At 39.9% G+C, this 26,607-nt stretch overlaps 1 protein-coding gene across 2 annotated transcripts in view; it reads left to right on the top strand.

Moving 5' to 3' along the window:
- LOC130926990 (contactin-associated protein-like 5) overlaps window positions 1-26,607 on the top strand; it is a 376,038-nt gene that overhangs the window by 117,425 nt on the left and 232,006 nt on the right. For both annotated transcript variants that reach the window (XM_057852402.1, XM_057852401.1), the window contains exons 2-3: window positions 9,994-10,104; window positions 14,192-14,385. In XM_057852402.1, coding sequence (XP_057708385.1) covers window positions 14,212-14,385 — 174 coding nt within the window. In that variant the 5' untranslated portion in view covers window positions 9,994-10,104; window positions 14,192-14,211. The remainder of the gene's footprint in view (window positions 1-9,993; window positions 10,105-14,191; window positions 14,386-26,607) is intronic.

Genomic DNA, 26,607 nt, shown 5'->3' with positions numbered 1-26,607 from the left:
GACGCTACCAAATGCTAACGCAGCTAACCAGACTCCAAGATCCAGCCAATCACTTAACCGACTACACCTTATGTATTTGATTGTCAAAACACAAAATGAAAACGATATTATTGTGCTAAAAAAACAACTTCATGAAATAAAAGAAAAATACTTTGTGAAAACTATTTTTATCTTATAAAATATTTAAAATAATAATAATAATATTACCTGTTTTTACAATTTAGGGACCATATTACATAATATGCAGTGTTGTCACAGATTACTTGAAAAAGTAATTTAATTACTGATGACTGATTATGCCTAAAAAAAAAAGTAATCTAATAGTTACTTCAGTGGTTAATTTATTATCAAAGTAGCTAAGTTACTTTAAAAGTAATTTATCGGTTACTTTTTACCATTGTTTTATCCTTTTGTAATTTACTTTAATTGAATTTAAAGGGGAAGAGCATAATTTTTCACATAATGCTTAATATTTATTCTGATTAGTCAATGGAGTTGATTTCAACCACCATTGACTCGCGCTAGCTTAACCACTCTGGAGCTCTGACTAACAAATAACTGACAAACTGCATGGAATTTGATGAAATCGACTTCGTCGACTAAATAAACCCTCGCTAACTCAAAGATTAGGTCTGATGTCAAAAATTCTGAACTTCAGGTTAGTGTTTAGAGCATATCAGTGCCGATGTAAAAAAATGAAAATTGACTGCACAATAATCAACAACACACAAATGAATTGCACAGTGCAATAAACACAAAGGTGGGGGCGGAAATACGCTGTACACAGACGCGGTCAATTTGGCCACAAAACGTGGCGGCAACTAAGCACTTTACACTCAATCAGACTTACAACACATCATAAAGATGCTACACGAACACGTCACCTCACGGCATAAATGTGCAACACGAATATGATGTAAAATTCGCTCGCCGATGACTACCCGCTGTTGCAACGGCAAAGCTACGAAACGGCTGCGTATGTAGCGGCTCCAACCTATCGCTGGAACCCTCCAAGATGAAGGAAAAATACTTACATATACAGTACATTCATAAACGCTCACAGATCAACATTCCTTCGCACATCTCAGCAGGTGGTTGCACTCGGTTCGCGTCCCAAAACTCTTAGCGCGTGTGACTTGAGACCAAAACAGGAAGTAACTATGAGCCTTTCTAACATTTTCTATTCAAAATGCTCTTTTTACATGACTACGATATTCTTCATTCTACAGATATTATGAGGCAATAACAAAATAGTAAAGCACAAACACTAAGGAAACTAACTTTAATCAGATTACTGGTTTGGAACAATCAACACGTTCGATTACTCGTTACTAGAAAATAATCAGATTACAATAATGCGATACATAGACTTCATAATATATTGATGGGACATGGGGCACTAGGCCGATACATAGGGGAGCCAATCTCCGTAAAAGCTGACCGAATGGAAACACAGACAAAGAGCTTTGGAAAATTCTTATGAATAAATGCTTAAACCCCTGAATTTTTTTATAGATATGAATGTGAAACAGTCTTGATTCTTGGTTAAAATAAAAATAATAATAATAATAATAATAAAAAAAGGGCAGTTAGCATTTATTTTACGTAAATATCTTGAATGTGCTGCTAGTCTTTAAGCCACTGTGGCGCCACTTTATCACCACAAAGAGCTTTTTATGTTGAAAATGTTTGTGAGTAAATGCTTAAATCCCTAAATTCTTTATAGATATGGACGTAAAACAGTCTCAATTCTTGGTTAAAAGCAAAAATCAGGGCAGTTAGCATTTATGTGACATAAATATTGCATATTATAACACCAATGCTGTAGCGGCTAATTTCTCCCATTGATTTTTTTCTCCCATAACATTTCAAAATGCATGCATGGTACAAAAAAATATAATAATTACCTTGAATCCTTGAACAAATCACTCTTTAGACAATCCTTCCTGTTTGTCTGCGGTACAGCTTTTGTACTTTTTCAACCTAAATCCGGCGTTAGATCGCTGCGTGTGTGTGGTTGAGAACAACTCCGCTTGATGCTGGGTTTGGACAGGCCCCCTACTTGAAGGCGTGGCACAGTGTCTGAAGGTGGTGACCCATCAATATAATTATGATGTCTATCCCCGATACTTAGTGATGCGTTAGTGACAATACTTATAATATGTCATTTATCAAAATGGTATGTATTTCAAAATGTTTTTTACTTGTTTGGGGTTCCATACTGACCTCCCCAAGTTTTATGTTGAGGGGGTGAAAGAAAGTGTACCATGATTCTAAAGCTTCAGGTTGTTTTTAACAAAGAGTGTCACAGGTATTGAAATAATACAGTTCTACATTGGTTTAACTTGTAGCAGACTATACTATGTCCCCTTTAAGGTATAATCCACAGCAGCACAAGCATGAAGCTCTGCCAAATCTTTACAGTGAAGAGTTGTGCTTCAAAACAAATGGAAACCGAGATAAGACGAGTAAGGCTCATCCAGCGAGGGGATCAAAAGTGGGGCCCAGGATACTTTTGACAGATTACCAGCTCAGTGCTTGCATAATAACCCCGGCTGTGCTGTGTCAAGATGCCATGCCAGCGCTCTCATTTCTCCCCCTCGCCAATGAACATCTGCGAGTGTGGTGGCCGCCCCGCCAACAATTTGAGTCTCAGGATAAGACGGCTTGATCCACTTTAGTCACACTTGGAAATCAGGATTAGCGGAGAAATCTCTCGGCGAACGGGTGCAATCAAACCGGGTCAGTCGGAATGCGCGAGACGCTCCAAAATGCAAGGGAGTGCATGCTGTCGACATTGTTCATCAGATGGACGGCCTGTTGCCGGGAGAAAAATAAAGAAATAAATGAACTTGACCAAGACTAATACGCCTTTTTGTAGCCTGGAGGCAAAGGCCTCTCAGGCGCTCAGTGATGGAGCGATGATTGTAATCAAACTGGCGCCAGTTTTCATTACACGCTGCCATTCTGGGCCTGAATGCAACAACTCAGTTAATCCAAGCTGGGAAGTGGCTGCTGATGTTCGACCGGGTGCACTCATTGTAGTAGGGTGGGGGATGTAAGAAGCATCAGAAGGAGGGAGGTAAAAGGAGGCGGGATTGACAGGTCTGTATGGCAAGACTGAACCGGCTCCCGCCTGTTGCGTTGCAACATGGGACGCCGATATGCACACTCACACACACTCAGAGAGAGCGTTTTGTGTCTCGTTTGAAGGGTCACTGCATGGGTTAATAGACTGTTTGAAGCATCTGAAAGCTGGATAAGTGAGGCAGCCTTGTTATTTTCTCTAATCCTTGCTTTCAAAGCTGCAACGCCGACAGGTAAAGACGCAATTTCCAATGTGTTTCGATGCTCAAAACTTCCTGCATTTTTCACCCTCACTATAAAGTGGATAAATTCTAGTCAAGCAGAAAAAAAGGTCAGGTCAAACGGTCCTACTCAACACATACCATTGATGCATTAATGCAAAAATCAATACAAATGGAACCTGTAAATTTGAACACAGTGTATTATTTAATGCTGGCTTGGAAATGTTATTCTTTCTATGTACAGTGGGGCAAATAAGTATTTAGTCAACCACCAACTGTGCAATTATCGGTATAAAAGACACCTGTCCACAACCTCCAGTCAGTCACACTCCAAACTCCACTATGGCCAAGACCAAAGAGCTGTCGAAGGACACCAGAGACAAAATCGTAGACCTGCACCAGGCTGGAAAGACTGAATCTGCAATAGGTAAAACGCTTGGTGTAAAGAATCAACTTTGGGAGCAATTATTAGAAAATGGAAGACATACAAGTCCACTGATAATCTCCCTTGATCTGGGGCTCCATGAAAGATCTCACCCCTTGGCGTCAAAATGATAACAAGAACGGTGAGCTAAAATCCCAGAACCACACGGAGGGACCTAGTAAATGACCTACAGAGAGCTGGGACCACAGTAACAAAGGCTACTATCAGTAACACAATGCGCCGCCAGGGGCTCAAATCCTGCACTGCCAGATGTGTCACCCTGCTGAAGAAAGTACATGTCCAGGCCTGTCTGCGGTTCGCTAGAGAGCATTTGGATGATCCAGAAGAGGACTGGGAGAATGTGTTATGGTCAGATGAAACCAAAATAGAACTTTTTGGTAGAAACACAGGTTCTCGTGTTTGGAGGTGAAAGAATACTGAATTGCATCCGAAAAACACCATACCCACTGTGAAGCATGGGGGTGGAAACATCATGCTTTGGGGCTGTTTTTCTGCAAAAGGACCAGGACGACTGATCTGTGTAAAGGAAAGAATGAATGGGGCCATGTATCGAGAGATTTTGAGTGAAAATCTCCTTCCATCAGCAAGGGCATTGAAGATGAGACGTGGCTGGGCCTTTAGCATGACAATGATTCCAAACACACAGCCAGGACAACAAAGGAGTGGCTTCATAAGAAGCATTTCAAGGTCCTGGAGTGGCCTAGCCAGTCTCCAGATCTCAACCCCATAGAAAATCTCTGGAGGGAATTGAAAGTCCATGTTGCTCAACGACAGCCCCAAAACATCACTGCTGTAGAGGAGATCTGCATGGAGGAATGGGCCAAAATCCCAACAACAGTGCGTGAAAAGCTTGTGATGAGTTACAGAAAACATTTGGCCTCCGTTATTGCCAACAGGGTACATAACAAAGTATTGAGATGAACTTCGGTATTGACCAAATACTTATTTTCCACCATGATTTTCAAAATAAATTCTTTCTAAATCAAGCAATGTGATTTTCTGGGGTTTATCCCACATTTTGTCTCTCATGGTTGAGGTTTACCCAGGTTGACAATTACAGGCCTAATATTTTCAAGTGGGAGAACTTGCACAAATAGTGGTTGACTAAATACTTATTTGCCCCACTGTAAGTGCTTGAGAATGTTTTTCTCCTGAGTTGCCAAGCCTTAAATTTTTCAGGTGATGTTTTAGAGTTGCCATAAAGTGCATACGACAGGATTAAAAAAAAGTCTTAAATAGCATTATTATGTGAATTAGAATCATATTTTGAGACGATTCGACTATAAACAACAATTTGGCAAAGCGCAGATGACGAGAAATTAGTGTTTTAATCCGCCATCTAGCCACACCTTCCATTATTGGGGTCTAGCGTCCCCAACAGGTGAATGACATCAGCAGGAGAATGGTTTCATTTGATTTAGTATGCAGCCCATCGAGGGAGAATTATTCATAACTGTTATGTAACGGCGTTATTTTTTCAGGAACGGGGTAATCTAACTAATTATTTTTTTCCACCGTTACTACCGTTACTGACGGTCAAAAGCGGTGCGTTACTTACTTTGAATAAATTGGGAGAAACTACCAGCCGTAGCGAGTCTACTCTGCTCTGTTTATTTGTCATCCAAGACTTGGGGTGCGTTCAGGTTCGTGGCAATGAAAATAGTAAACACACATAGCCTACCTTTGCAAGAACGATTGAGTTGCTGTTTGATACGGTCATAATGTGCAGGTCCTGCACCCATCCGCAGCAAAACTGTTCGTAGCTTTGTAATTTCGGAATCGCTTATGAGTTAAGTAACACAACAAACAGTAAATACAGCAGAATGTCCATTTCGCGTAATTGTGGAAGCCCGTCGACATCTTTACTCCATTTGTCTTCGGCTTGCTCGTAAGGGTCAACATTGTTCACATCCTTAAGTTTGATCACATATCTGTTCTTCGCCTAAGTAACAAGTTTGTCTCTTTATCGAAATGGCAAGTTAAAGTTTAATGTCCCGCGAGCCAGACCTGCTTCCAATATGGCTGCGGTGTTGTCAAATCTCATGTGATCCCCCATTCTGTGACGTAAACGCTCGAGCCTAAAAGCGCACATGTATTTGTTGTTAATAATGTTTTTTTTGTTGTTGTTGTTGTTTTTTTTTAAACAAACTTCAGAGCCGGTGTTTTCACACACAAACCGGTACAGCGCGTGCGGTAAACACACGCAAAACAGATGCAGAAGGATATGATGGCAGAGCATTCAGAGGAAAATTTGTCCTTTACGAGGTGGAGATATAAACCCTATTTCAAGTTGGTCGAAATTAAAGGAAAGAAAGTGCATGTAAAGTGTAATTTATGTCCCGGGGCAGAGGTTTTGACTCGACATCTGTGGTAAGCAATTCAAATCTGTTTATTTTTGTTGCATTTCAAGTGTAGGATAAATCTGTTGCAGGTGAGGTGCAATAAATATTACAAGGTTCTATAACACAACTACCTGTCTGTTCTTCTCTATTCAACTGACTCGATTACTGCTTAGAAAATTTCAAATTCTTTGACATACAACTTCTTAAAGTAACGGAAATAGTTACTTTCCCTGGTAATTAGTTACTTTTACTTTTACTTCAGTTACTTTTTGGAAGAAGTAGTGAGTAACTATGACTAATTACTTTTAAAGTAACGTGCCCAACACTGTTCATAACAAGGAAAATGCGAAGAAGAGAGCCGCAAAATGTCATTGTTTGTCTCTCTACTCCAATATTTTTAAAGGATATTCTTTTTATTGAAGTATTTTTTCCCAGTTGCTAAATAAATGGCATGGTCATGACAAATAAGTTTTGTGCTAAATGGAATATGAAATAATAAAAATGCATATATTCAGTACAACAAAAATTACTCCATAATGATCAAAACTGTCGACTTCACCTTTACTGTCGCACCTCCCGAATGCTATATTATGCCACTGTAGTTAGTCAGGCTTTTGTCGTTTCCCTGCCCCCCGGCTCCGGAGAATGTAAACAAACCAAGATGAGTGACAGCTAGCCGACATGCTAACCCGAACCGAGTGACGTCTCCAAGTCTTCTTTTTATTTGAAAATCACACAAAACTCGCCCGGACCATATCACACTGCGGCAGGGTTGTCGATTGTCTTCACCGATCAGCAACCCAAGAGCGGATCGCGTAGGGGCGTGGCACGTTTCAAACCGGTTACAATAGTGCCGTGACCCAGATCGGCAGCGAAGGTTTCGGGGGTGAGTGTAACGGGTACACGCCGGGCCGATGTGGAGCGTAGAAACCTCCCTGCCGATTCTTTCATGCAGGGACGCTGGCGGCTGTGCCGTTGGCTCGAGCTTTATGGCGCAGTGGTTAGCATCCCTACCTGCCGAATGGAAGCGTCGTGGTGCGCAGGTTCGCGTCCCGGCCTGGTCAGATGTGGGAGCTGAACGCGGGGCGGCGCTGACACACCGGTTACATTGGTAACACACAAAACTAGCCCGGATCATGTCGCACGGCGGCGGGGTTGTCGATTGTCTTCACCCATCGGCAACCCACCCGGCGGCCAGCAAGTTACAGCTTGTTCCCTTGCTACTACGGACAAGAGAGCTCGCCGGGGAAGCAGCTAGAGAGTACCGCCGGACAAACCGGCCGACGTCGGAGGAATGCGTAGCTGCCAAATGGTCAACACAAATATAACGAAAAATAATGTTTTACTACACGGCGACGACGTAAACAAACAGCGGCGTGCAGTTGTTGTGCAGCTAACATGACAGACAGAATGTGTCTTAGGACATCTTTTCTACATGCCCATTCATGATGAAATGTAAGTAAATAGTCCTTTAAATAAAGAAAGTTTGTAGTGTTTACTTTGTAATCACTGTATTTGCGGCCATTTTTAACACAAAGTTGCAATTTCTGATGGGGTTGAAAATTTGACAGAACACTGGTCACATGAAGAGGGCAATAAACCGAGTATTGTGCTCTCCCGGCGGTGGGATGTGCGACAAGCCGCCGTTCCCGGCCGAGTGAACAAGGAGCATGTTAGCCACAAAATGCAAGCCACCTACCTATTAAAATGATCCCAGTATTTGACATAATACAAAACACGATGTTTACTCACTTCCTCGTAAGTCCAATGGTCCCACAGTAGTAGGGCTTGTTTTGGCCAATATCCACCAGTGAATGGGAGCATTTTGAAATCCCCAAAAGGCTCACACGCTTCTCCCTGGTGCAGCAAAATTTTTCTGCAGCCGTTTGGCTGGCGTGATGCGAAAAATAAACGAATTAACCCGCAAAATCAGCTGAATCCCTAGTCCTTCTCATACAACAGTCCGGGTGGATAGTGAAGAGGACTCCTTCTACCATACACGTCACAACGCCCTCTTTCTCAACTCGAGACTGGAGCCGGAAGTCACTCATTTTCATGGCGCGGGATTAAAAAAATTGGATGTATGAAACGATCGCTTCTACACATATCCAAGCGGTCCATTTCATTCAGGAGCATAAAACACTGTATGAAATATGAAATGAACATGCTTTTTGGTGTAATACGTACTTTAATGTGGTTTTGTTTATATTTTTACTCATAACCTTTTATGCCATTTAACCAGGTTTGCAAGTCACAGATTACCCTTTTCAGGCTATTTTAGTAGGTCCTTTTTGCTAGCTTTTACTATAAACGTAGTACTTTCCATAAAGCACTTTGAATTACCTTGTGTTGAATTGTGCTATCATAAATTTGCCTTGCCTACAAAGCAAGTTTACCATTAATATGTGGCTGACTAAATGCAATTTGAATATTTAAATATTCATTCTGATTTCCGTCAGTGACGTGGATGTGCCAGCAGCAAGTGCGTGGGCATCGGCAGTCAATTAGCATTAGCCTCGCACATGCTTCAGTGGCCACAAGCGTCGCAATTTCACCCTAATACGATTTTTAGGACAGTTCTCCCTAAATTAAAATGTTCAATGACTGCATGACGACCCTTCACATGGTGCATCAGAGCTGGAGGTCATCGTTGTGGGCCGGATGTCTAGACGTGACGTACATTGGAGACCCGTGAACCGGACTCTTGTGGTCGCTTTGCGACATGGTTTATTGTTTTCTTTCCAGTTCATTATGGCTGCACGACGTCTCGGGCTGATAATGTTGTGCTTATATGATCCTTGGACAAGATTTGTCCGTAAGTATGGTTGTTGTAAAGAATGTACATATTATGTTAGTAAGCGAAATGTTATATTTTTTGTATGAGACGCTTTTTGTTTATGTTTAGTGAACCTGTATAGCTAATGCAATGCTTGTGTACCTTTTTTTTTGTAGTTTTACAACGGTCTAAAGAGGACAATGGTTTGAGGCCATTTTAAATCAGATGAAAAAGGAAGAAGTCTGATTATTAAGGCGTCGTTCACTAGCTGTCTAGCTTTGGAAAAAGTAGACGCTTCGGAGTGAGGACAGCATAGACAGATTTAAATGACAGTAGAGTGAAATGCCCACTACAGTCCTTATGTACCGTATGTTGAATGTATATATCCATCTTGTGTCTTCTTTCCATTCCAACAATTTATTTTACAGAATATATATATAATTTACAGAAAAATATGCCATATTTTATAGATGGTTTGAATTGCGATTAATTGCGATTAATTACGATTAATTAATTTTTAAGCTGTAATTAACTCGATTAAAAAATTTAATCGTTTGACAGCCCTAATATATAATATACATATATATATATATATATATGCGACATTAGATAATTTCTCGCGGCACACCTGACGATCTCTCACGGCACACTAGTGTGCCGCGGCACACCGGTTGAAAAACACTGCAATAATACACTGCAAAAATCACAACTTTTTGTCACAATTTTTGAAAAACAGTACAATTGTAAACTGTACTGCACAGCGGTAAGATGTACAGTATGTAGATAGTTTTGAGTATGATAAATATTAAACATAACGTAAAATTCTTAGTTTTATGAAATAAGTCGAAAGCGTGTAAATCAACCTATGTGCCATTGTTGAAGATGGTTTCAAAGAAGAATGAGGCCATCATTGTCATGAGCATTGGTTAAAATTTCAGCAAGATGCAGTGTATGTATAAAAATATGCAAGTCAAAAAAAAAAATCAAAGGGTTATTCTAATACAGCCAAATTAGGATGTTATTTTGCATCTCATTAATTTCATCCCAGCTCATTTGCATTGTTTACATGCAACTAAAAATAAAAGTCACTGTTGTCACTCTGTTCTTGTTGTTCCCTGGCAGATAATTGCAACGGCCCTTTGGTGTCCGCATTGCCGCGTTCGTCCTTTCAGAGCTCGTCGCAGTCGTCAGTCAGCTACGCCGCCCACCACGCCAAGTTGCATAGGAGAGACGGTGAGTGTCTTTACTCCAGCCAGCTGTTATTTTGGCTGTCGAGGTGCTTTTTAATCAGCTTTTTAACCTGTCAAAATGTTCACTTTATTTATTTATTATACTTTTTTTCTTTTCCTTTCCACCACCGTAAAGCATTTTTTTTTTACCCTCAGTCCATGCAAAAGCTCATGCCATCATTTTACTATCATGAGGAATTCAATAACACTTCTAAAAAAAAAGTGTGTTGTGTCAGTCAGTTAGTGTATACTGTAGTGACAAATAACCTTACATTTGCTATAACTGAGTGGAAACTGTGTAAAATGACTTCATATGTGATACATTTTTATACTATTTAAAAATTATGCAGAGGCCGGGTTCGTGGAAAAGCAAGCCATTGTAGTTGCCTGGGGCCCCGGCTAACAAAGGGGCCCCTGAGGGCTGGCAAAATGTACTCCACAGAAGAGGCAGGAATTGGCCATTTGAAATGACACCATCGTAGCAAATCCGCTTGATGCTGTCATTAGACCCACACCCGGCTGCAGAAAGAAATTACAGGGGGGAATTACATTTTTTGGGGGGAGCACACTTCTTCAAGATAAATTTAGTCTGAACAGTGGCGTTATTACCCGTACGTTACTACATCAGTGCACTGAAATATTTTCTGTCACTGAAGTCAAAAGTAGTAGTTCATCGTAAAATCTGTAAGACAAAAGAAAACATACCTGTCAACCCGAGGCCGTTGACAATCTTACAAATAGTGATGTATGCCCTTACAAAGTGGTGACTACCGTAATTTCCCGAATATAAGGCGCACCCGTGTATAATGCGCACCACAAATTTACTTGTAAAATCTAGGGGAAATTATTGTACCCGTTTATAACGCGCACCCTAATTTTAGCACCAATAAATAGAAGAATACAAGAAAACAGAGCTCGTGTACAGATACAGAAATGTCATTTTACTGACTGGTGAAACACAGCACAAGCATAGCACATTGGTAGTTCAAAACATTACTATAAACTGACAATATTTACGGTAATAATATGATTTGACAACTTCTCCAATTTACCAGAATCTAGGAGAAAAAAAAAACAGATGTGACTTTTCTTTTAAAGGCTGCTGTATAACTTGCTCGTTTCATCATGATGAATAAATGTTTCTTCCATGGATTGATACGGTAAAATGAAAGTGAGAACGTAAGTCGGAAATCCATGAGAGCTCATCACTGTCAACACGACAGTAACAATAGGAACTATTGTTATTTGGGTTTGAGTTTCCCAAGGGACAGATATAGTTGACGGACACAGGAAGTGTGTGTGCTTAGGTTTGTTATGGTCCGAGTTGCGGAGCTGCAATAAACGCGGACTCAAATGAGTTCAAGAAACTAAATTCTGTGCTTTATGAAGAGTGAAAAAAGCAGAATTTAACACAAACGAAATCATTCGGCCGATTAGAGTGAAGTATTACCGAAACAAAATGGTGACGTCACGTACCGTAATGGTCGGCAACGGGTCGCCGCCTACGTTTCTTACACACAACGTGGCCGTGTCAATAAAAAAAAAATCGGTTTGTATACACATATATAAAACATATATATTTCTGTCTCCATCCATGTGCCCGTTTATAATGCGCACCATGATTTTACAAGTTGATTTTGGGGAAAAAAAGTGCATGTTATATTTGGGAAATTACGGTAATCTTTCAACGTTATATATAGAGTGCAATATGAAACAAAAATATAACTCAATTTTTAAAATAATATGAATTTATTGGAAATATTGTAACATATAACCTGGTGCAATCAATATCTTCAGCTAAATCATGATTACTAAAAGTTAACAGTGACTTTTGTTATAATTGTATGGAGCACTTTTGGCAATTTCTATCATGTCTTGATGGCTGCACTTCATGGCACTTCAGCTCGCAGTTCAGTTTGACTTGAAGGTAATTCATTAGTCTGTCCAATTATAAATTAAAAAGGTCGATTGATAAAATTAACTTACCGACGCAATCTTTGAGTCAGGGAACATTCCTTTTGCTAATTTTGAGAAGTGATCAGCAATAGTTGCAGGCAAATTCTGTTCGGCAACAAATTGGCAGAATGAAATTTCCGCTTTCGTCGCTTGTCATTCTGCAGACTTCATCTTTATGACCAGTGTTGTTAATCTTACTTTTAAAAAGTAATTAAATAGTTACAAATGACTTCTCCCAAAAAGTAATTGAGTTAGTAACTCAGTTACCTGAAGGTAAGAGTAATTAGTTACTTGGCAAAGTAACTGGTGTTACCTTTCATGTTTTTTTTTTTATTTAAAAAAAAATAAACAAATAAATAAACAAATAAACAATAGAAACTTTCCTATGTTTGGAAATCGTTTAATGTTGTGAATCAACTGTTAAAGTTGTTAAAATTGGTACCGTTTTTGCATTAGTTCCCTTCTGTCTACTTTCAACATGTTAAAGTTTAAAATGGTTTCCTCATTTAAAGATAGATTCAAGTCAAGATTTTGCCGATTTTGGAGTATTTTAGATTCAAATCAATTCAGTTTTATTTGTTTAGCCCTAAATCACAACAAGGTTGTCTCAAAGGGCTTTGCAGAGACAATATGATACACAGTCAGAAACAGCAAATGAAGTAAACAAAGATGAATAAATAAAAAGTTACTTAATAAAAATAAATAATAAATAATAAAATAAAAAGTTACTTAAGTTCGCTAGGAAGATTCAATACAACAGAGCCTTTCTGAGAAGTCTACTGCTTCAAAATGGCGGCTGTTTATTAACGCCGCGCTGTCATTTCGCATTTAGTTCTATAAGCATTTGATATCTAGGCGTATATTGTAGGCTGTCAGCTACAGTCAGGAAATATTGGATCCACCTAGCCTAGCATCCCGTTTGCTACAGTGTCACAACACTCTTTTCTCTCAGTAACGCATCGTAACGCACATTGTCTCATTGCCGAAACGGTGACAAAATCCGAACGGAGAAAAAAAAAATGTTAAGCACGAAAAACGTACAGATTTTGAACGTACGGCGTACACATTTAAAAATCAGTGCTCACTTGTACAAATCACGCCGAAACCGTTCAACTTGACAGCTATGCAAAAAACAATGGTGCAGTTCTGTGTGCATTTATTTAACTAAAGTCCTTCAGCATAAACAACATATGCACTGATAAACATGAGCACCCAATGGCCGGCTACTCGGCCCGCCCCTCTTACCTGTGATTGGCTAGAAATTGCTTTCATTCGCTGCTCAGATTGATTGAATTGAATGACGATGGATCAAGATAGGATGAATTGAGGGTTCGTCCTCTCCGTGTGTGTGAGTGTGTGTGTTTTTATGGAAGGTTTAAAAAAAAAATTACACAGCACAGTCTAATCGAGCTCGGGCGGGCACAGCAGTCTCTCAGGGCGGGCCCGGCCCCCTAATGCCCGCCCATGCCGCCGGGTCTGATTAGACCCTGCGTATATCATTAAAACAAACTTTGGTGTGTAATTTTCAGTGTGTTAATTTATTTTGGGTGACGTTATTTACGTATATACACTACCGTTCAAAGGTTTGGGGTCTAAGCGACCATAGTGTATCATATGGGATTTTATATTATGTACACTACGGTTCAAAAGTTTGGGGTCGCTTAGACCCCAAACTTTTGAACAGTAGTGTATATTACTGTTTTTCGATTAAAAACTTTATATAGATTGTCTGCCAACTTTATATTTTTGATGTGGCCTCATACGGTGTTCACTTATTTATTGCACATGTATGTGCGAAAAAAAAACACATTTTTGTGGCGTGTGAGGGTGGGGTGAGGGCCTCATAGATGTCTTGCTTGGAGCCACAAGAGACCTTAGCAAAGCCACAGTAAGTACGGAAAATATGAATTGTCATTGTTGAATCTTTTAACCTGAGAGGAAAATCATATCGGGTTTTTAAAAGTGTATCTAACCCCAAATGTTTGCGTTCAAGTGTTTGTATCAAACAATTTGAAACTTCCATCCCATTTCCCACACGTGAGCATGTGAGACAACTGCAATGCAATGCTAGCCGTGACTCAGCTCAAACCACAAGAGTTGACCAAATCAATGTTGCCATTGATTTTTACCGTCAGGGGCCGGCGGCTGGTCTCCGATGGCGAGCGACAAGGAACCGTGGCTCCAGCTGGACCTCAGGGAGCAGATGGAGGTGACAGCGGTGGCCACGCAGGGATGCTACGACAGCTGGGACTGGGTCAGCACGTACGTGCTCCTCTACAGCGACACGGGGCGAGCGTGGAGGCGCTATCGTCACGATGATGGAACTGAGGTCAGTGATTGGAGCATGTCATTATCCCTTCTGAAAAACTCATGATAAAAAAGCATCGAATATCAATGCTACAGTAATTCATCTAGACCCTTAAGGTCGTCTGGAATTGGTCTCCTGTATGTTCCAAGAACCAAGCAGGGTGAGGCAGCATTTAGTTATGATGTTCCTCACCACTGGAACAAGTTACCTGAAAGTCGGAAGTATGCTCAAAATGTTAGCCCCTTTAAATCAGGGCTAAAAAAGCTTTTGTTTAGCACTGCATATCCATAACTGCCTATATATTTCAATCTATTTGCTATCCTCCTGTGCTTTATCTCCATTGCTGATTTCAATAGTAGTAGTATTTTTTTTTTTTTTTATTCTATTCGTGATTAATTGATGATTTAATGATTGGTTTAATGTGATTTTTATGATCTTCATGTTATATAAAGCAGGGGTCCCCAAAGCCCCAAAACCTACGCTAAATCCTTATTATACAGTATACTGCTGGTACAATTACAAATAGCAATTACACATAGCAAAATAAATAAATCATAAACATAAATCAGAATAATAATGATGTAAAGAATCAGGTTCTAATGTGGCGGTTGTGTTTTGCATGCTGTTCCTGAACGCACCGTGTGACTGACAAGAGAGAGGTGTGATACAGTGGGAAGTTTTTACTTTTTTTCATGTTGTTGTTGGCGTCAGCAGCGGCGGACACACAGACCTCATAATGATATTGACTGGACACAGGGCACGGGGCCAATTTATAGAGGGACTGCATTGTTGCGTGGCCGTCAAAGCTGACCGAGTGGAATCACAGACAAAGAGCTTTTTTCATTTTTCATTCAATTCTTGTGAATACATGCTTAAATCCCTGAATTCTTTATAGATATGGACGTAAAACAGTCTCGATTCTTGGTTAAAAGCAAAAAAAACAACAACAAAAAACATGCAGTTAGCATTTATTTTCCGTAAATATGTCGAAGTACGATGCTAGTCTGTCAGTCAATGTGGCGGCCACCATATGTAAAAAGAGATTTTCCGTTGAAAATTCTTGTGAATAAATGCTTTAATCCCTGAATTCTTTATATGGATGTAAAACAGCCTCGATTCTTGGTTAAAAGCAGAAAAAAAACAACAAACAAACAAAAAAAAACGTGCAGTTAGCATTTATTTTACGGCAATATGTCGAAGAATGATGCTAGTCCGTAGCGGTTGATTTCTCCCATTGATTTTTTTCACAACGATTCAGAATGCATGCATGGTACGAAAAATATAATAATTACCTTGAATTCTCGAACAAATCACTCCTGAGACAATCCTTCCTGTTTGTATGCAGTACAGCTTTCGTACTTTTTCAACCTAAATCCGGAGTTGAATCGCTGAATGTGTTGACTAACTGCGACCCACAGCGAATAACTGAAGTCGACTGTAGGACGGCCCCCTACTTGAAGGCGTTGCGCAGTGCCTGACGGAAGTGACCCGTCAATACAATTATGAAGTCTATGGGGGACAGTTGTTGTGTTGAATAAGTTCTGAAATAAATGATTAAAAACCTGACGAAGCTGGCGACTTCTTTGCCGATGTTACAATAATAATGAATTGAAAATAAAAATGCCTTTTTATTGTAACCTTAATTGTCAAACGGAGGTCGGAGGAGGCCATTTTGTCGAGCCAATTCACTCACACGCAAACCACGCTTATATTTGTCGATCATTTCTTTCTTGATTTCAGTGTCAAGTGTCACCTTTCTCCTTTTTTTACCACCTGCACTAACCTTCTTGGCACCCAAGTTGATTTCTTTCACAAGAAAATCTGCTGTGTGTCCGTCTTGCGGGAAAACAATGAAATTGCGACACTGTCATAAAATGTCGTCGTATGTCAAAACAAATGACAAGCCAAATTTTACGTTAAATGTCGACAGGATCGTTTGTCGATGCGATCTCATATCGAGGTACCACTGTATTTTGGTTTAGTGAACGTTTTTTGTGAACAAGTTCATTCTGGTGTCAGAGAGCGGATTTTAGACGGGAGTTTATTTTCATACAAGAGTGCCAGGTTTTATTAGACTACACGGAGAAATCCCGCCTAAACACACTTTAAACGAGGCTTAATCTATAGCCGGATAAACGCCACCATCTGTCAAACGATGTCCCAAAATGTGACGCGTGATTAAAGGGGTGGGTGGACCACGAGGATGCACTTTTGAGAAATGTTATAATGTGCTCTTGATGATTGGGTTTAGTGTCGTTGGCCTGAAGAGAACGACAGTGTGTTTAATTTATTTTGATGCAACTCAAAATTCTGAAATAAAAAATGAACAAGATACTTATTTAAAGTGCGTATGACACCAAAAAGTATGTTTATTTCATATTTCACGCTGTGTTTTATGCTCCTGAATGAAATGGAGCGCTTAGATGTGTGTGGAAGCGATCGTTTTATAACATTCAATTTTTGAATCCCACGCCATGAAAACGAGTGACTTCCGGCTTCCGTCTCGGGTTTAGGACGAATGCGAATGTGACGTCACCCGGGTCAGCATCTCAAAATACAGCATTGCTTTATAGCATGCAGATGGACTGTGGATTCAGCTGATTTTGCGGATTAATTAGTTTATTTTTCGCATCACGCCAGCCAAACGACTGCAAAAAATTGTTGCTGCATCAGGGAGAGGCGTGTAAGCCTTTTGGGGTTTCAAAAGGTTCCCGTTCACCGCGGATATTGGCCAAAACAAGCCCTACTACTGTGGGACCACTTACGAGGAAGTGAGTATACATCTATTTAGTATTTTGTCAGATACTGAGATCATGGCACACGTTTCAATACGGAGGTGGCTTGCATTTTGTTGCTGATTGTCCACCGAGAATGCCACTCGGCCGATGACCGGTGGCTTGTTTGCGCACACCCCTCTATACTCGGCTTATTGCCCTCTTCGTGTGCCGGATGTTCTGTCAAATTTTCAGCCCCATCAGAAATTACAACTTAGTGTTAAAAATGGCAGCAAATACAGCGATTACAAAGTAAACACTACAAACTTTCTTTAAATAAAGGACTATTTACTAGGGCTGTCAAAATTATCGCGTTAACGGGCAGTATTTTTTTTTTTAAATTAATCACGTTAAAATATTTGACGCATTTGACGCACATACCCCGCTCAAACAGATTAAAATGACAGCACAGTGACATGTGCACTTGTTACTTGTGTTTTTTGGTGTTTTGTCGCCCTCTGCTGGCGCTTGGGTGCGACTGATTTTATGGGTTTCAGCCCAATGAGCATTGTGTAATTATTAACGTCAACAATGGTGAGCTACTAGTTTATTTTTTGATTGAAAATTTTACAAAATTTTTTAAAACGAAAACATTAAGCGGGGTTTTAATATAAAAATTCTATAACTTGTACTAACATTTATCTTTTAGGAACTACAAGTCTTTCTATCCATGGATCACTTTAACAGAATGTCAATAATGTTAATGCCATCTTGTTGATTTATTGTTATAAAAAACAAATACAGTACTTGTGTACAGTATGTTGAATGTATATATCCGTCTTGTGTCTTATCTTTCCATTCCAACAATAATTTACAGAAAAATATGGCATATTTTATAGATGGTTTGAATTGCGATTAATTACGATTAATTAGTTTTTAAGCTGTGATTAACTCGATTAAAAATTTTAATCGTTTGACATCCCTACTATTTACTTCAGTTTGATCATGGACGGACATGTAGAAAAGTTCTTCTCAGACACATCCTGCCATGTTAGCTGCACAACAACTGCACGCCACTCTCTCACTGTTTATGTCTTCGCCGTGTAGGAAAGCATTATTTTACGCCAGGTTTGTGTTGACCATGTGGCAGCTACGCGCTCCTCCGACATCGGCGGGTTTGTCCGGCGGTACTCTCCAGGCCGCTTCCCCGGCGAACTCTCCTGTCAGCAGCAGGGGAACGAGCTATAACTTGCTTGCCGCCGTGAAGACAATCGACAACCCCGTCGCCGTGTTATATGATCCGGGCTAGTTTTGTGTGATTTTTCACTTTGGAAAGCGAAAATGAGACTTTGAGACGTCACTCGGTTCGGGTTAGTATGTCGGCGAGCTGTTCGCCTCTTGGTTTGTTTACATTCTCCGAAGCCGGGGCAGGGAAATGACAAAACCCAGGCTAACTACGGTGGCATAAAATATCGTTCGGGAGGTGCGACAGTAAAGGTGAAGTCGGCAGTTTTGACCATTATGGAGTCATTTTGCCACGTCGTACTGAATAAATGCATTCTCATTATGTCATATTCCATTTAGCACAAGACAGTTATTTGTCATGACCATACCATTTATTTAGCAATTGGGGAAAAATACTCGATAAAACGAATATCCTGTAAAAATATTGGAGTAGACAGACTGAAGCAATGACATTTTGTGGCTCTCTTCGACGCATTTTCGTTGTTCTGGAGAATTCCCCCTAGATGGGCTGAATTCTAAATCAGATGAAACCATGACCCTGCTGACGTCATCCCTCTCTTGTGGATGCTAGAGCCCTATAGCCTAATGGTAGGAGTGGCTAAACGGCAGATTAAAAGACTAATTTCTCGTCATCTGCGCTTTGCCAAATTGTTGTATATAGTCGAATCGTCTCAACATGCTGTATGATTCTAATTCACATAATAATGCTATTTAAGACTTTTTTTTATTATGTCGTACGCACTTTAAGATACATGCATAATAATGCCCTGTGCTTCACATCACACCGTGTCCATTTTCAATACCTAACATTAGCAGAACGAATTAACTCGCAAACACGATTACAATAAAAAAAAATTAAAAAATCTACACAGATAACACACTTCAACCAAGGCACAGTCCCATTTCGGCCTTTCTCGTCCATGAAACATTAAAATATTGGAAAATTACTCTACAGCCTCCTCAAAAACAAAACGTCCCTAAGATGTCACGCATACTATTTTAAAGCTAGGAGATTGTCGAAACTGATATGCTCCCAATGCTGTGAAGCAAAGCTAATAGCAGGTCCCATCTGCAAAAGGTGTTCAATTACCCAAATTTAGTCCCACAAAAAAAAAAAAAAAAAAAAAACTGATTTAAAAAAATATATATCTTAATAGTAATAATAAATAAAAACTGTTCTTTGTGACAAGGGAGAGAAGGCTTGGCTAATTTTGCTATAGTGCCATTGGGCAATTACACATTCTGCTAATTGAATTGACAGGTAGAAAAAAATCCACTGGAGAACAATTTGCCAGCTTGTTAACATATTTTGACATAACTGGGACGAACACAATGAAGACTGGATGACATGCCGACATAGGGGCTATTTTCTTCAACATGGGCTAAGGCCATTTACACCCATCAGAATGGTATGATGAGACGTGTGAAAAAAAATGTGTGAGCTGATTCTAGAAACATACTCGGTATCACATGACATGTACTTATCTGGAAAGTGACATTGCGTTTTAAGCCAAATAATCAGCCAAGGCAATCATTCGGAGTTCATTGATTTGGAAGGATTTTTACTGTTTTGGGACTGGACAGTCAATTGCAGGGTACTACACAATAACCATGAATATCTACATCCACACCAGTTCTTCATTAATGAGGCCGATGTGATTTTTTGGTGGAATCTGGGAGCAATTCTGTGTACCCAACAGTTACCCAGTAATAACAGGGGTGATGCCCGGTTAGTAACACATGGATTTAGGATATTTTTTCTTCTAAGAAGAGCATCTCCTTTCCCTTAGGGGTTGATAGAGGTAGGAAAATTGCGCCATACATAACTACATTTATTCGCATGCATTCTCGTTCGTTATATTTTAATATGCAAGTAAAAGTACCTTAAATGCCCTTTCCTGTTAATGTTAAAGCAGTAGAATAGTCACATGGGAAGGCACCCTGTTTTGCAGTCACAGGGAAACCGTAAATTACTGAAGTTTGGTGAAGTTTCAATACCTCTGCATTATTTACTTCCCTATAAGTGGGCCACGAACCCGGTTAAACATAGTACAGGGGTAAGTACGTAGTGTTGAGCGGAAATGCGTTAGGGGCGCTGACCGCCACAGATTGCGCCACAGGCTGACCTAGGCGTCTAGGCCGAAGGTGCTGAAGAGGCCTTTTCGTCTGGACACCTGCTCTTCACATCATCCCGACATCACCCCATGTTCTTAGTATGCTAATTATCTTACGAATGGAGTATATAAGGAAAGTGCGTGGCTGAAGAAAGTTACTGATACTTCTGCTTTTCTGTGATCGTCCAGACTAGAGAACTATCAGCCAGATATCTGTAACTGTTGATTGCTTTATCTCTGGAATCAATATACTCGGATCAAATTGCAACTCAAGGTCTGTGACTCTTTTATTTAGATTAGCATTCAATTATTAGTATACCTCACTTCTGAGTAACGAACATGATTAAAGTTAGGACAGAGGAGTAATCCGGTATCTTCACCCTTAATAGGGTTGCGGACCCTCACAGTGGGTATTTTAAACCTAAGAAATTGGTGACCCCAACGTGAGGTATTCCATTTTTTTGTCATCTCTGGTCTTTTTGTATGCCCATTCAGACTACCATATTCAATCACAGCCCGAAAAGTGTCGCAAATGCATAGAAGACCAATAATAGACACGTCACAAAATCGTGCGGAGTGAAGTGACCCGCATACGCAGAACATATGCTAGCATAATGACATGGAGGTCTGTGACGTCGCTGTCCATGGATTTATGTTGAAACTCTTGCTTGCGTCACTCTTCCTCCACTGCACACCACCGTCCATTCCGTCCTTTATGTTTGTTTTATTTCCTACGCTACTTCATCGCTCAGATTCACCAGTTGCTAAGCAATACAGATTAACGTCACCAGCGGTCGCTGAGAGATGGGAGTTGGGAGACTTGAGAGTTCAGACAGAATCATCCATCTGTCCGTCCGTCCGTCCATCCATCCATCTACCGCATAATCCAGGGTCGGGTCGCGGGGGCAGTAGCTTTAGCAGGGAAGCCCAGACTTCCCTCTCCCTAGCCACTTCAACCAGTTCCTCCGGCAGGATCCCAAGGCATTCCCAGGCCAGCCGAGAGACATAGTCTCTCCCACCAATGGGACATGCCCGAAATACCTCCCCAGGGAGGTGATCAGGAGGCATCCGAACCAAATACCTGAGCCACCCCAACTGGCTCCTCTCAACGTGCAGGAGTAGCGGCTCGACACCAAGTCCCTCCTGGCTGACCGAGCTTCTCACCCTATCTCTAAGGGAGAGCCCGGACACCCTGTGAAGGAATCTCATTTCCTATTCTGGAAAAGTGTGGCCCAGATCAGATTAAAAGCCACATATGAAAGTGACCTAGATCGGATTTGAAATGGTCCACTACTATGCGACTTGTCCTGTTCAAACCGTCAAGTTAATGCCTCACTCGACCTGGAAAATACGAAAAAATCGGAAAAGTTCATTAAGACCTGCGGTTTGAACCTGGCCCAAGTATGGCTAGTACGGGACAGTGAAACAACCAAGGCTTTAGCGGGTCAAAATTGAGACGAGACAAAGACCTTCAAAATTCGTTCTGGAGACCAGAAAATTTGCTTTATATGTGCTAATAAGAGAGTTTAAAATAGGCCTGCACAATATATCATTAGAACATCGCCATCGCAATGTGCGCACTTGCGCATGTGCAATAGTCCCATCACAGGGCGTGCGATTGTTTTTATTACTTTTTATTTATTTTTTATTTTTTTTATGTAAACTTTTGTCTTCATAAAAGCAGCAATTCTGCAGAGACATGGCTTCCTGGATCCCTTTTATATACAGCAATCGTCATCATTCACAGATAAACCCCTTAGTTTGGATTAAACAGTATTATATGAGTACTAGGGATTTCCCAATCGGCATATTTTTGCACCTGAGTTCGAGTCCAAGTCACCTGATTTGGAGAATCTCCTGATACCGAGTCCCGATTCCGATATAAAAAAAAGTTGTTTGTTTGTTGTTTTTTTTTTGCTTTGACGCTCAAGCTGCCGAGGACAGCCTCTAACTTACACAATGAATTAGTTGCCACAGCACACTTCAGACTGTGTAGCAAGCTTAACGATAACACGTTTGTACCTTTGGTCGCAGAGCTATCGAGGCATGTCTGGCCAAATCACAGCGACAAACCTGCCAATCATCATTAACTTTAAATACTGAACACCAGCTGCAATGGTGACCAAGAAAAACAGTTTGGCCGCACTGCTTTTCAGGAGGGAGCGTGGGTGGCCGTACGAGCATGAAGCAGAAAAACATAAATACTGTATATTTTTTTAAAATAAAAAAACAAGATCCTTTTCACCCGATTCCGATCCTCTGAAAAATGATTTCCGATCAGTGATCATGAATACAATGTGGTCATAGTAAGTCAACCAAGGTATTCCCGAACAGAGCTATTCAAGCTCTTCATTTAGTATTGCATTATATATGGTAACCCCCCCAAAAATCGCAATGTCAGTTTTTTCCAATATCGTTCAGCCTTAGTTTAAAAGTTGACAAGAATATAGAAAAACTAAATGCAGTGCCAAAAGACATGATGATAAACAGGCCATCAAAGCAACAAAAATCCCTGCTTCATTGAAACATCTCTCACTGTGTGTCCAGAGGCGTAGCAAGGGTCCCCGGGGGCTCCAGCCAACAAGCAGCATGGGGCCCTTCGAGCGTGTGCAAGTAAGGGGGACAGTTGGACTTGGAGCAATAGAAGAAAGAGTAGCAACACAAAAATACCACCATCGGATGCGTAGGTATAAACCATTGTGTGAAATCAGTAGTCAGATTGGCCCTACGACCCACCAAACTCAAATTATTCCGTAAAAACCACTGATTGGTGGACTACCGATCGAAATGAGTATTAAAATTGCTAATAAAAGTGTTTAGGATTATTTTAGATGCATATATGTTATATTTTCCTTATAAAGTATTCGACGAGGAATACGATAGACCCATTAATAGACTTTTTGGGGAAAATTATCATTTCTTTAAGTAGTCACATGAATAATGAGGTGGCCTGTGAAACTTTAACGTAGAACAACTCGGCAAGGAGTTTCCTGAGAGTATTTGATGTGTCACTCTTTAACAATCATATTGTATTAATAGCTGATTGGACTTTTTTAAACATTTATAATCTATGTGACATGGTTAGTGCTAACTGGGATTGATAACAGAATTGTTAGATAATCTGCCAAATGATTCCATGGTATTGAAATACTCCCTATACTTGTCGCTGCGACAGCGCAGTATAGCTGCGTGTGCTAAATCTGTTGGCTCTCTGGGGGCCCCTGTTGGCTGGGGGCCCTAGGCAATTGCCTGGTTTGCTTAGTGGGTTGCGACGCCTCTGTGTGTGTCAAGATGTGCAGAAATACGAAAAAAAGAGGGAGACTCTTTTCACATAATCACCTGAAATAGTGGAAAGCTTAGCTCGCTTTAGGTTAGACAAGCACTCTTTGCCTGAAATTTGCCTTAGGCTGTATGATATTTCAATGGAACCCCATTCCTTGCTCTGTGGTTGATAGAGAACCAACAGGCACTTGCCAATAAGCAATTCAATTCCAGCTATCAAAGAATCCTAAATTTCTTGTGATGTACAGTAAATGTAATCTCAAATAACAATTGACAAATATTCAACATAACATACATTTTAGAAATCTGTGTGACTAAACTAAAAGGTAATCTTTGAAAATTGAGCTACATACTGTATATTTAAAGTTGAGCTACCATTATTCTTTTGTATATATATATATTCTTTTATCTTTGATGTATTTATATTAGGGCTGTCAAACGATTAAAAATTTTAATCGAGTTAATTACAGCTTAAAAATTAATTAATCCTAATTAATCACAATTAATTGTAATTCAAACAATCGATAAAATATGCCATATTTTTCTGTAAATTATTGTTGGAATGGAAAGATAAGACAAGATGGATATATACATTCAACATACGGTACATAGGGACTGTATTTGTTTATTATAACAATAAATCAACAAGATGGCATTAACATTATTAACATTCTGTTAAAGTGATCCATGGATAGAAAGACTTTTAGTTCTTAAAAGATAAATGTTAGTACAAGTTATAGAAATTTTATATGAAAACCCCTCTTAATGTTTTCGTTTTAATAAAATGTGTAAAAATTTCAGTCAAAAAATAAACTAGTAGCCCGCCATTTTTGATGTCAATAATTACTTACACACTGCTCATGGGTGCTGAAGCCTATAAAATCAGTCGCACCCAAGCGCCAGCAGAGGGCGGCAAAACTCCATAAAACACAATTAACATGTGGGCATTTCACTGTACTGCCATTTAAATCTGTCTGAGCGGGGCATGTGCGTTAATTGCGTCCAATATTTTAACGTGATTAATTTAAAAAAAATTAATTACCGCCCGTTAACGCGATAATTTTGACAACCCTAGCAGAAATACAAAAAAAAAAAAAAAAAAGAGGGAGACTCTTTTTCCACATAATCACCTGAAATAGAGGAAAGCTTAGCTCGCTTTAGGTTAGACAAACACTCTTTGCCTGAAATGTGCCTTAGGCTGTATGCTATTTCAATGGAACCCCATTCCTTGCACTGTGGTTGATAGAGAACCAACAGGCATTTGCCATTAAGCAACGCAATTCCAGCTATCAAAGAATCCTAAATTTCTTGTGATGTACAGTTAATGTAACAATTGACAAATATTCAACATAACATATATTTTACAAATCTGTGTGACTAAACTAAAAGGTAAGCTTTGGAAATTGAGCTACATACTGTATATTTAAAGGCGATCTACCATTACTCTTTTGTATTATTTGTTTTCCCAATAATCTTTTATGTCATTGTATCAGTTTAGCAAGACAATTTGCATTTACAAATCCAGAAATTCCTTTTTGCAAATTATTTTCGTTGGTCGTTTTTGATTGCCTTTGCAAACTGGCAGATTCTCATTAATATCTGGCTGAATATATCGAATTTGAATACAGTATTATTAATTACATGTAAATCTTGTTGCTAAACTCTGGCCCAGGCAAAGGGTAAAAGGGACTTCTCTATTACTTGTATTGCAAAGCACCACAGAGTAATGCGATATTTTTTGACATTGGCTATAAAAAATTCTATGTTCATAATACTCAGTAAGCCGCTGAACAGAACACTGGGTTAACCTCCAATGTGGTGTTGTCATGGAAAATCTGCTGTGGCATCACAGCACATTTACAGGCTAGAAATAAACACACGCTCAACAAAGTGCCACAAGTACAACGTTCTTTAGGTGATAGCGGGCCAGAACTCTCATAAACATGCGACACATAAGCTTCTTTTGCTGTCATTGCTGCCCGCTAATGATATGAGATGTGACAATGTGGCCAAGATGCTGTGAATACTTGTGAGGATTTCTCAGCGTGTCACTCATCAGGCCACAAAGACACTCGCTAGCTATAGATTTTCAAGAGAGAGACATTAATTTGACAGATAGGCTTCTTTTCCGTTATAACACTTTGCTGGGAAAACCTGAAAAGGGTTTTCTTGAAATCTGTGTTGAGTGCGTGCGTGTGTGCAGATGTGTGTTTCTCGTCTAATCATTTCACATTAGCAAAGAAATCGTGACTCAGTAGGACATTTTGTGGACTATATGCAACAATTTTTTTTATAGCTTGGCTGGGCTTGCGACTGAAACTAAGGTGTGATTTAACGTTCAGATATAGAATTTTACATGTTCTTAAATGTTATTTTACTGGACAAGGAGTATAAATTACTTGTCGTCTGCCCCAAGAGATCACTCTCGGCTCGTGAACAGGTAGTGAGGGATGAATTTTGAATTGGGCGTACTGTATATGTTTAAAGTGATCCTCTGATTTAAATACATGTAGACTCTAATAAACCACAATTGTTTTCTTGTACTAAAATATGTTGTTAGAAACACATAAAATGTTAAATCAATGGCAATATTTTATAATATTTAGTCCATATTTTGACCGTTAGTTGGCGCCATGGTTTGCGGGCTCGCAGTGATGACGTAATTGATATCTTTCCAAATGTGCGGCGTGTTCAACAATTGTTTATTGCTGCCTAAACTCGCGAAGTAAAATGCCACGATGTGCTGCTTTTGGATGCAATTTCCAGTCAAATGGAAAAAAGGGGAGTGAAGTGAGTGGTCAAGGTGGAATTATTATTTTTAGTGAATAAATGTGGATAAGTGGAAGCTTCTCCCCCTTTTTGGTCCCTGTATGCATGCATCCTACCCA

This window comes from Corythoichthys intestinalis, chromosome 12 (genome assembly GCF_030265065.1).
Source record: "Corythoichthys intestinalis isolate RoL2023-P3 chromosome 12, ASM3026506v1, whole genome shotgun sequence".
Classification (NCBI taxonomy): domain Eukaryota; kingdom Metazoa; phylum Chordata; class Actinopteri; order Syngnathiformes; family Syngnathidae; genus Corythoichthys; species Corythoichthys intestinalis.
The sequence above is the reverse complement of the archived record's forward strand: the minus strand, read 5'-3'. Positions and strand labels throughout refer to the sequence as shown.